This window comes from Oncorhynchus clarkii, chromosome 13 (assembly GCF_045791955.1).
Source record: "Oncorhynchus clarkii lewisi isolate Uvic-CL-2024 chromosome 13, UVic_Ocla_1.0, whole genome shotgun sequence".
NCBI lineage: Eukaryota > Metazoa > Chordata > Actinopteri > Salmoniformes > Salmonidae > Oncorhynchus > Oncorhynchus clarkii.
In genome coordinates, this window is record NC_092159.1 from 4,048,904 (window position 1) to 4,061,403 (window position 12,500).

General features: G+C 43.4%; 1 protein-coding gene across 1 annotated transcript in view; it reads right to left on the reverse strand.

The window, feature by feature from the left end:
- LOC139424280 (collagen alpha-1(XI) chain-like) overlaps nucleotides 1–12,500 on the reverse strand; it is an 88,974-nt gene that overhangs the window by 25,422 nt on the left and 51,052 nt on the right. Inside the window, exons 28-42 of the mRNA XM_071175970.1 lie at nucleotides 12,479–12,500; nucleotides 12,051–12,104; nucleotides 11,038–11,091; nucleotides 7,228–7,272; nucleotides 6,709–6,762; nucleotides 4,361–4,405; nucleotides 4,065–4,118; nucleotides 3,847–3,900; nucleotides 3,511–3,564; nucleotides 3,320–3,427; nucleotides 3,061–3,150; nucleotides 2,753–2,806; nucleotides 2,110–2,217; nucleotides 1,779–1,886; nucleotides 1,649–1,702 (exon numbers count right to left, since the gene is read on the reverse strand). The exon at nucleotides 12,479–12,500 is cut by the window's right edge and continues 140 nt beyond it. Of these exons, the coding sequence (XP_071032071.1) occupies nucleotides 1,649–1,702; nucleotides 1,779–1,886; nucleotides 2,110–2,217; nucleotides 2,753–2,806; nucleotides 3,061–3,150; nucleotides 3,320–3,427; nucleotides 3,511–3,564; nucleotides 3,847–3,900; nucleotides 4,065–4,118; nucleotides 4,361–4,405; nucleotides 6,709–6,762; nucleotides 7,228–7,272; nucleotides 11,038–11,091; nucleotides 12,051–12,104; nucleotides 12,479–12,500 (958 nt within the window). The remainder of the gene's footprint in view (nucleotides 1–1,648; nucleotides 1,703–1,778; nucleotides 1,887–2,109; nucleotides 2,218–2,752; nucleotides 2,807–3,060; nucleotides 3,151–3,319; nucleotides 3,428–3,510; nucleotides 3,565–3,846; nucleotides 3,901–4,064; nucleotides 4,119–4,360; nucleotides 4,406–6,708; nucleotides 6,763–7,227; nucleotides 7,273–11,037; nucleotides 11,092–12,050; nucleotides 12,105–12,478) is intronic.

Sequence of the window (12,500 nt, forward strand, 5' to 3'; positions counted from 1 at the left end):
GTATTAGTGTAGTCTTGTGGCAGTATTAGTGTAGTCTTGTGGCAGTATTAGTATAGTCTTGTGGCAGTATTAGTGTAGTCTTGTGGCAGTATTAGTGTGGTCGCCTGGTAGTCTTGTGGCAGTATTAGTGTAGTCTCCGGGTAGTCTTGTGGCAGTATTAGTGTTGTCTCCGGGTAGTCTTGTGGCAGTATTAGTGTAGTCTCTGGGTAGTCTTGTGGCAGTATTAGTGTAGTCTTGTGGCAGTATTAGGGTAGTCTTGTGGCAGTATTAGTGTAGTCTCCAGGTAGTCATGGTGCAGTATTAGTGTAGTCTTGTGGCAGTATTAGTGTAGTCTTGTGGCAGTATTAGTGTAGTCTTGTGGCAGTATTAGTATAGTATTGTGGCAGTATTAGTGTAGTCTCCATGTAGTCTTGTGGCAGTATTAGTGTAGTCTCCAGGTAGTCATGTGGCAGTATTAGTGTAGTCTCCAGGTAGTCATGTGGCAGTATTAGTGTAGTCTCCGGGTAGTCTTGTGGCAGTATTAGTGTAGTCTTGTGGCAGTATTAGTGTAGACTCCGGGTAGTCTTGTGCCAGTATTAGTGTAGTCTCCAGGTAGTCTTGTGGCAGTATTAGTGTAGTCTCCAGGTAGTCATGTGGCAGTATTAGTGTAGTCTCCAGGTAGTCATGTGGCAGTATTAGTGTAGTCTCCAGGTAGTCTTGTGGCAGTATTAGTGTAGTCTCCAGGTAGTCATGTGGCAGTATTAGTGTAGTCCCCGGGTAGTCTTGTGGCAGTATTAGTGTAGTCTTGTGGCAGTATTAGTGTAGTCTCCGGGTAGTCTTGTGGCAGTATTAGTGTAGTCTCCGGGTAGTCTTGTGACAGTATTAGTGTAGTCTATGGGTAGTCTTGTGGCAGTATTAGTGTAGTATTGGTAGTAGTATTGGTTTGGCATTAGTTTAACATCAGGGTAGTATTAGGGTAGCATTGGTTTAGTATTTGTGTAGTATTAGGGTAGTATTGGTGTAATATTAGGGTAGTATTGGTGTAGTACTGTATTAGTGTAGTATTGGTAGTAGTATTGGTTTGTCATTAGTAAAATAACAGGGTAGTATTAGGGTAGTACTGTATTAGTATAATATCAGAGTAGTATTAGGGTAGTATTGGTTTAGTATTCGTGTAGTATTAGGGTAGTATTGGTGTAGTACTGTATTAGTATAATATCAGAGTAGTATTAGGGTAGTATTGGTTTAGTATTCGTGTAGTATTAGGGTAGTATTGGTGTAGTACTGTATTAGTATAATATCAGAGTAGTATTAGGGTAGTATTGGTTTAGTATTCGTGTAGTATTAGGGTAGTATTGGTGTAGTACTGTATTAGTATAATATCAGAGTAGTATTAGGGTAGTATTGGTTTAGTATTCGTGTAGTATTAGGGTAGTATTGGTGTAGTACTGTATTCGTGTAGTATTAGGGTAGTATTGGTGTAGTACTGTATTAGTATAATATCAGAGTAGTATTAGGGTAGTATTAGGGTAGTATTGGTGTAGTATTAGGGTAGTATTGGTGTAGTATTAGGGTAGTATTGGTGTAGTATTAGGGTAGTATTGGTGTAGTACTGTATTAGTGTAATATTGGTGTAGATTTGGTGTAGTAATTATCTCAGTAGACTCACTGATTCTCCTTTGTCTCCTTTGCTGCCCTTCTGCCCTGGTCCTCCAGTCTCTCCCTACACACACACACAATAAACGCCTTCAGATACACACAACAACAACAACAACACACACAAGGACAGGCCATGTTACCTTATCCCCATCCTCTCCTGGGGGTCCTGCAGGGCCTGCAGCTCCAGGTAGTCCTAGAGGTCCCTGGTCTCCATCCTGTCCTGATGGTCCAATAGGACCCGCCCCTCCCTGGGACAACACAACACACAGACAGACAGTTACATTACCTACACACAACTCTGGAACTATAGGGACTCAGAACACAGAACTCAGAACTCACAATATGGAATGTAGAGCTCAGAATATGGAACTCAGAACTCACAATATGGAATGTAGAACTCAGAATATGGAACTCAGAACTCACAATATGGAATGTAGAACCCAGAATATGGAACACCTTTACAGTACCTACCGGTTCCCCCTTCTCTCCCATTGGTCCAGGTCCACCCACAGCCCCTGCCCTCCCAGGCTGACCAATGGCACCGGCTGACCCTGGGGGACCCCTCTCACCACCGGCCCCCTGCAGAGAGAGAGGGGCGGGGGGGGGATTTACATATGTGAATTATACATCTTCACACTGCCTGTCTGGGGTCTGTGTTGGCAGATGGAGAGAGATGAAGTGTCTGCCTGGGGTCTATGTTGGCAGATGGAGAGAGATGAAGTGTCTGCCTGGGGTCTATGTTGGCAGATGGAGAGAGATGAAGTGTCTGCCTGGGGTCTATGTTGGCAGATGGAGAGAGAGGAAGTGTCTGCCTGGGGTCTATGTTGGCAGATGGAGAGAGAGGAAGTGTCTGTCTGGGGTCTGTGTTGGCAGATGGAGAGAGAGGAAGTGTCTGCCTGGGGTCTGTGTTGGCAGATGGAGAGAGGAAGTGTCTGTCTGGGGTCTGTGTTGGCAGATGGAGAGAGAGGAAGTGTCTGTCTGGGGTCTGTGTTGGCAGATGGAGAGAGAGGAAGTGTCTGCCTGTCTGTCTGGGGTCTGTGTTGGCAGATGGAGAGAGAGGAAGTGAGGAATAGAGAGAGAGGACAGATGGAGAAGGAGAGGAGAGAGGACTCACTATAGCTCCTGCTGCTCCGACTGGTCCTTCACCTCCTTTCAGACCAGCAGGACCCTGGGGAGAACACACTGCTATCATACCATCACAGGATCTGTGTGTGTGTCTGTGTCTGTGTCAGTCTCTGCGTCTGTGTCTGTGTCTGTCTCTGTGTCAGTCTCTGTGTCTGTCTGTGTCTGTCTCTGTGTCTGTGTATGTCTCTGTGTCTGTCTCTGTGTCTGTCTCTGTGTCTGTCTCTGTGTGTATCTCTGTGTCTCTGTGTGTATCTCTGTGTCTCTGTGTGTGTCTGTGTCTGTGTGTATGTGTGTTACCATGCCCCCGGCAGCCCCTCTGCTGCCTCTGAAGCCCCTAAGTCCTGGAGGACCAGCTTTCCCAGAAGTCCCTCCTGTGCCCGGGTCGCCCTGGAAACAACAACAACAACAGCTCTGATTGGTGGAACGCTCATGAGGTCAATTGAACTTACCAATCAATGAAGATGATTTTTGTAATGACTGGTAATGGTGATTATCGGGGTGAAAACAATGATGATTCATAATGATGATGATGATGATGATGATGACGAAGAATCACCTTAGCTCCCTCCTTCCCGGCAGCGCCAGGTAAGCCCTGCTCTCCCGGTACACCAGGTGACCCGGGGTGACCTCTGTCTCCCAACGACCCGGTCTCACCTGATTTACCCTGCAGCAACCAATCAGGTTAGCGAGAACACAAACAGACCAATCAGGTTAGAGAGAACACACATAGCAACCAATCAGACTCACCTGTGGCCCCACAACACCTCCTGGACCTGGGGGTCCCGTCTTTCCTTGGAAACCCTGGAGAGAGAGAGAGAGAGAGAGAGAGAGAGAGAGGGGGAGAGAGAGAGAGAGAGATAGAGGGGGAGAGGGAGAGGGAGAGGGAGAGGGAGAGGGAGAGGGAGAGGGAGAGGGAGAGAGAGAGAGAGAGAGAGGGGAGAGAGGGAGAGGGAGAGAGAGGGAGAGAGGGAGAGAGGGAGAGAGAGAGAGAGAGAGAGAGAGAGAGAGAAAGAGAAGAGAGAGACATTAGTGGATGGATAGGTGTATTTAGGTAACTTCTTGTGACCTCTAACCTCTACTCACCGGCTCTCCTCTCTGACCTGGGTGACCCGGAAGTCCATCTTTCCCCGCTGGACCCTACACACACACACACACAGGAAGGGACATCACAGTCACACAATTCAACATCCTGTTACACTACAATGACAGTGTGTGTGTGTGTGTGTGTGTGTGTGTGTGTGTGTGTGTGTGTGTGTGTGTGTGTGTGTGTGTGTGTGTGTGTGTGTGTGTGTGACACTCACGTTCGGTCCCTTGGGTCCTGATTCCCCGTTCCGTCCTTGTGGCCCTTGAGGCCCCTAGACAACACATAAATGAATCAATCAAACAGTCAATCAGTTAATTAATCAAACACTTATCCAACCAATCAAACGTGTAATTCAATCAATTAAGCAATTAGCAAGTTAACAAATCAACCAATCAAACACTTACACAACCAATCAACCAGTCAACAAATATACTAATTATCAAATCAGCCAATCAACTAATTAACCAATCAATCAATAAACCGATCAATGAGGCATGACGTTCCTGTCCTTACCCTGTCTCCAGTTGGTCCATTGGGTCCATCATGTCCAGAGGAGCCCTGTGACAGACAGCACGGAAAACAGACTAATCAAATAAAATTGTGTTGGTCTCATAGACATATTTAACGAGTGTTACTGCATGTGTAGCGAAATGCTTATGATCCCAGCTCCGACAGTGATATCTAACAATACAAAACAATACACGCAAACCTAAAAAGTATAAGAATGGAATCAAGAAATGTAGAAATATTAGGACGAGCAACGTCCGAGTCGGGAATATAAATCTATATGTACAGAATGTGTTCAGACCCCTGGACTCTGTCCACATTTCGTTACGTTACAGCCTTATCCTAAAATGGATTTATTTTTTTAAATCCTCAGTAATCTGCACACAACACCCCATAATACCCAATAATGACATCACAATACCCTATCATGACATCACAATACCCTATCATGACATCACAATACCCCATAATAATAAAGCGACAACAGGTTATGAGAAATGTTTGCAAAATGTATAAAAGTAAAATATAAAAATAAACGTATTTACATAAGTATTCAGACCCTTTGCTATGAGATTCCAAATTGAGCCCAGGTGCATCCTGTTTCCATTGATCATCCTTGAGATGTTTCTACAACTTCATTGGAGGAGTCCACTTGTGGTAAATTTAATTGATTGGTCATGATTTAGAAAAGCACGCACCTGTCTATATAAGGTCCCACAGTTGACAGTGCATGTCAGAGCAAAAACAATGCCAGGAGGTCGAAGGAGACAGGATTGTGTTCAGATCTGGCTCAGGCTCAGATCTGGGGAAGGGCACCAAAATATTTCAGTAGCATTGAAGGTCCCCAAGAACAAAGTGGCCTCCATCATTCTTAAATGGAAGAAGTTTGGAACCACCAAGAGTCTTCCTAGAGCTGGCCGCCCGGCCAAACTGAGCAATCAGGGGAGAAGGGCCTTGGTCAGGGAGGTGACCAAGAACCCGATGGTCACTCTGACAGAGCTCCAGAGTTCCTCTGTGGAGATGGGCGAACCTTCCAGAAGGACATCTATCTCTGCAGCACTCCACCAATCAGGCCTTAATGGTAGAGTGGCCAGACGGAAGCCACTACTCAGTAAAAGGCACATGACAGGTCGCTAGGAGTTGCCTAAAGGCACCTAAAGACTCTCAGACCATGAGAAACAAGATTCTCTGGTCTGATGAAACCAGCCTGAATGTCAAGCATCACGTCTGGAGGAAACCTGACACCATCCCCATGGTGAAGCATGGTGGTGGCAGCATCATGTCTGGAGGAAACCTGACACCATCACCATGGTGAAGCATGGTGGTGGCAGCATCATGTCTGGAGGAAACCTGGCACCATCCCCATGGTGAAGCATGGTGGTGGCAGCATCATGTCTGGAGGAAACCTGACACCATCCCCATGGTGAAGCATGGTGGTGGCAGCATCATGTCTGGAGGAAACCTGACACCATCCCCATGGTGAAGCATGGTGGTGGCAGCATCATGCTGTGGGGATGTTTCCAGCGGCAGGGAGACTAGTCGGGATCGAGGAAAAAATGAACAGGGCAAAGTATAGAGATATAATTTTAAAAATTGGATTTGCTAAAATGTCTAAAAATCTGTTTTTGCTTTGTCATTATAGGGTATTGTGTTTAGATTGATGAGAGAGGGGAAAAAACATTTAATACATTTTAGAATTACGCAAAATGTGAAAAAAGTTAAGGGGTCTGAATACTTTCCGAATGCTCTGTATTCAATTATAGAATACTATACAATATACTATACTATTAACTTATAGAATACTATATATTATACTATACTATTAACTTATAGAATACTATACAATATACTATACTATTAACTTATAGAATACTATGCTGTATACTATACTATTATCTTATAGAATACTATATTATACTATTAACTTACATAATACTATACCTTATACTATTAACGTATATAATACTATACTATAATATTAATCAGTGTGACTGAGGTTATGCTCCAAATGGCACCCTATTCTCTATGTAGTGCACTAATCAAAAGTAACTTATAGAATACTATACAATATACTATACTATTAACTTATAGAATACTATGCTGTATACTATACTATTATCTTATAGAATACTATATTATACTATTAACTTACATAATACTATACCTTATACTATTAACGTATATAATACTATACTATAATATTAATCAGTGTGACTGAGGTTATGCTCCAAAGGCACTCTATTCTTTGTGTAGTGCACTACTTTTTAGGGTGCCATTTGGGATGCATTCTGTATTACTGCTGGATAGAGAGATTATGATGACCTCATAATGATTAGAATGGGTTGAACTCTGACCTTTCCCCCTGTCTTCCCCGTTGGTCCCTTGGCACCCCGGCCCCCACGCACCCCCTGCAGGAAAAACAACAGTATTACACACACAGATAAACACGCATAGGCAGAGACAAACACACACACACACACGCGCGCGCACACACACAGATAAACACACATAGGCAGAGACAAACACACACACACACACACGTACACACACAGATAAACACGCATAGGCAGAGACAAACACACACGTACACACGCACACAGACAGTACACACACACGTACACACAGACAGTACTCACACACGTACACACAGACAGTACTCACACACGTACACACACAGACAGTACTCACACACGTACACACACAGACAGTACTCTCTCACACACACACACACACACACACACACATACGTACACACACAGACAGTACTCACACACACACACACAGACACAGACAGTACTCTCACACACACACAAACACACACACACGTACACACACAGACAGTACTCACACACACACACACAGACAGTACTCACGTTAGGACCCCTCTGTCCTGCACTGCCTGCTTCCCCCCCGGGACCCTGTGGAAGAGAAAACAGGACAGACCGTTACCATGGGTACACCATACACCACTGAGTACCTGACAATATACTGTATACTGTACCTGACAATATCTTGTACCTGACAATATACTGTATACTGTACCTGACAATATCCTGCACCTGACAATATACTGTACCTGACAATATACTGTACCTGACAATATACTGTATATTGTATCTGACAATATCCTGTACCTGACAATATACTGTATACTGTACCTGGCAATATACTGTACCTGACAATATCCTGTACCTGGCAATACACTGTACCTGACAATATCCTGTACCTGGCAATATACTGTATACTGGACCTGACAATATCCTGTACCTGACAATATACTATACCTGACAATATACTGTATACTGTACCTGACAATATCCTGTACCTGACAATATACTGTACATGACAATATACTGTATACTGTACCTGACAATATACTGTACCTGACAATATACTGTACCTGGCAATATACTGTATACTGTACCTGACAATATACTGTACCTGACAATATACTGTACCTGGCAATATACTGTACCTGGCAATATACTGTACCTGACAATATACTGTATACTGTACTTGACAATATACTGTATACTGTACCTGGCAATTTACTGTACCTGGCAATATCCTGTACCTGACAATATACTGTACCTGGCAATATACTGTACCTGACAATATCCTGTACCTGACAATATTCTGTACCTGACAATATACTGTACCTGACAATATACTGTACCTGACAATATCCTGTACCTGACAATATACTGTATACTGTACCTGACAATATACTGTATACTGTACCTGACAATATACTGTACCTGACAATATACTGTACCTGACAATATACTGTACCTGGCAATATACTGTATACTGTACCTGACAATATACTGTATACTGTACCTGGCAATATACTGTACCTGACAATATACTGTACCTGACAATATACTGTATACTGTACCTGACAATATACTGTACCTGACAATATACTGTATACTGTACCTGACAATATACTGTACCTGACAATATACTGTACCTGACAATATACTGTATACTGTACCTGACAATATACTGTACCTGACAATATACTGTACCTGGCAATATACTGTATACTGTACCTGACAATATACTATATACTGTACCTGGCAATATACTGTACCTGACAATATACTGTACCTGACAATATACTGTATACTGTACCTGACAATATCCTGTACCTGACAATATACTGTACCTGACAATATACTGTATACTGTACCTGACAATATACTGTACCTGACAATATACTGTACCTGACAATATACTGTATACTGTACCTGACAATATACTGTACCTGACAATATACTGTATACTGTACCTGACAATATACTGTACCTGGCAATATACTGTACCTGACAATATACTGTACCTGACAATATACTGTATACTGTACCTGACAATATACTGTACCTGACAATATACTGTATACTGTACCTGACAATATACTGTACCTGACAATATACTGTACCTGACAATATACTGTATACTGTACCTGACAATATACTGTACCTGACAATATACTGTACCTGGCAATATACTGTATACTGTACCTGACAATATACTATATACTGTACCTGGCAATATACTGTACCTGACAATATACTGTACCTGACAATATACTGTATACTGTACCTGACAATATCCTGTACCTGACAATATACTGTACCTGACAATATACTGTATACTGTACCTGACAATATCCTGCACCTGACAATATACTGTACCTGACAATATACTGTATACTGTACCTGACAATATACTGTACCTGACAATATACTGTATACTGTACCTGACAATATACTGTACCTGACAATATACTGTACCTGACAATATACTGTATACTGTACCTGACAATATACTGTACCTGACAATATACTGTATACTGTACCTAACAATATACTGTACCTGACAATATACTGTATACTGTACCTGACAATATACTGTACCTGACAATATACTGTATACTGTACCTAACAATATACTGTACCTGACAATATACTGTATACTGTACCTGACAATATACTGTACCTGACAATATACTGTACCTGACAATATACTGTATACTGTACCTAACAATATACTGTACCTGACAATATACTGTATCTGACAATATACTGTATACTGTACCTGACAATATACTGTACCTGACAATATACTGTATACTGTACCTGACAATATACTGTATACTGTACCTGACAATATACTGTACCTGACAATATACTGTATACTGTACCTGACAATATACTGTATTTGACAATATCCTGTACTTGACAATAAACTTTTTGGGTGTGTTTTCTAAAGCAGCGACTTGATGAAAGTGTGAATCAATAACATAGAAACACAATATAAATACCATAAATATTGCCGTGTCCATGTCCAGCAGGGCCAGTTTGGCATAGAATTACATGTGGGATCTCTATGTTATGAATATCTATGTGTGCGCTGGTAACTTCACTCTGGCTATCTACTCCTATTTCAGAGCACATCGTCTAAGTGTGCCAGAGCGCAGAATAACGGAAGAATTTACAAACGCTTAACACCTGTTGAATATGACCAGTGTCGGTAAACCTCTGTAAAAAGTCACCAACGCTCTGGACCACATGACAACGGCCTAACCAGCTCTGTCTGTAAGGGACAGTAAAATGGTCAGAGTGAAGTGTTCTCTCATTTGTGTCTGGAAGTAGAAAGTAAGCTAGCCAACGTGTTGGCCAGTTAGCTCGGGTGCTTGACTGCCGTTGTGAGGTCAGAATGCTCGGATCAACCCTACTCCTCGGCCAGAGCTGCCAGTGTTGCCGCTCTGAGCGCTCCGAGAGCGAAACGCTCTGAACGCTCCTAGAACGAAACGCTCTGAACGCACCTAGAGCGAAACGCTTTGAACGCTCCTAGAGCGAAACGCTCTGAACGCTCCTAGAGCGAAACGCTCTGAACGCTCTGAGAGCAAAACGCTCTGAACACTCCTAGAGCGAAACACTGAACGCTGCAAGAGCGAAACACTCTGAACGCTCCTAGAGCGAAACGCTCTGAACGCTCCTAGAGCGAAACGCTCTGAACGCTCTGAGAGCAAAACGCTCTGAACACTCCTAGAGCGAAACACTAAACGCTCCCAGAGCGAAACGCTCTGAACGCTCCTAGAGCGAAACACTCTGAACGCTCCTAGAGCGAAACACTCTGAACGCTCCTAGAGCGAAACACTCTGAACGCTCCTAGAGCGAAACGCTCTGAACGCTCCTAGAACGAAACGCTCTGAACGCTCCTAGAACGAAACACTGTGAACGCTCCTAGAGCGAAACACTCTGAACGCTCCTAGAGCGAAACACTCTGAACGCTCCTAGAGCGAAACACTCTGAACGCTCCTAGAGCGAAACACTCTGAACGCTCCTAGAGCGAAACACTCTGAACGCTCCTAGAGCGAAACACTCTGAACGCTCCTAGAGCGAAACACTCTGAACGCTCCTAGAACGAAACACTGTGAACGCTCCTAGAGCGAAACGCTCTGAGCGCTCCTAGAGCGAAACACTCTGAACGCTCCTAGAGCGAAACACTCTGAACGCTCCTAGAGCGAAACACTCTGAACGCTCCTAGAGCGAAACACTCTGAACGCTCCTAGAACGAAACAATCTGAATTTAGGAACGCCCAGAGTGCACTCTGGCACTCCAGATTGAATGTATGAACACCCTCTATTGTAAAGCCTCCCTCTACTACTCACCCTCTTCCCCTTCTCTCCCAAAACGCCAATAGATCCAGGAAAACCATCCGAACCCTGTTGGGATTGACACACACAGAAACATTACTGCTATGATCAAACAATGTGTTAGCCTTTTCTGTGTTACTGCTACGATCAAACAATGTGCTAGCCTTCTCTGTGTTCCTGCTACGATCAAATAATGTGTTAGCCTTCTCTGTGTTCCTGCTACGATCAAACAATGTGTTAGCCTTCTCTGTGTTACTGCTACGATCAAACAATGTGTTAGTTACTGCTACGATCAAACAATGTGTTAGTTACTGCTACGATCAAACAATGTGTTAGCCTTCTCTGTGTTCCTGCTACGATCAAACAATGTGTTAGCCTTCTCTGTGTTCCTGCTACGATCAAACAATGTGTTAGTTACTGCTACGATCAAACAATGTGTTAGTTACTGCTACGATCAAACAATGTGTTAGTTACTGCTACGATCAAACAATGTGTTAGTTACTGCTACGATCAAACAATGTGTTAGTTACTGCTACGATCAAACAATGTGTTAGCCTTCTCTGTGTTCCTGCTACGATCAAACAATGTGTTAGCCTTCTCTGTGTTCCTGCTACGATCAAACAATGTGTTAGCCTTCTCTGTGTTCCTGCTACGATCAAACAATGTGTTAGCCTTCTCTGTGTTCCTGCTACGATCAAACAATGTGTTAGCCTTATCTGTGTTACTGCTACGATCAGACACTGTGTTAGCCTTCTCTGTGTTCCTGCTACGATCAAACAATGTGTTAGCCTTATCTGTGTTACTGCTACGATCAAACAATGTGTTAGCCTTATCTGTGTTACTGCTACGATCAAACAATGTGTTAGCCTTCTCTGTGTTCCTGCTACGATCAAACAATGTGTTAGTTACTGCTACGATCAAACAATGTGTTAGTTACTGCTACGATCAAACAATGTGTTAGCCTTCTCTGTGTTCCTGCTACGATCATGTATATTTTTTTATTTACTTGATATATTAACTCCTCTCACCTTCGGTCCTTTTTGTCCCGGATACCCCGGCAACCCTGGAACTCCCAGTTTACCCTGAGAGAGAGCGAGAGTGAGCGAGAGAGAGACAGACAGACAGAGAGAGGAGAAAGAGAGGAGAGAAAGAGAGAGAGAGACAGAGAGAGAGAGACAGAGAGAGAAGAGGAGAGAGAGAGAGAGAGAAGAGGAGAGAGAGAGAGAGAAGAGGAGAGAGAGAGAGAGAGATCAGAGAGGGAGGGAGGGGGAGAGAGAGAGAGAGAGGAGGAGAGTGGAAGCAGAGAAGATTGAGTCTTCTGGAAATGTTGACTTCATGTAACTTTTTTTTAGCTCAGTGGGACAGCACAGACAACAGTGGTTCAAAATCGTGTTCAAACACGCCCCCCCAACCCCCTTCCTCCCGTATACAAACACCCCATCTGTGTACCACCTACCTTTTCTCCAGCGATGCCCACG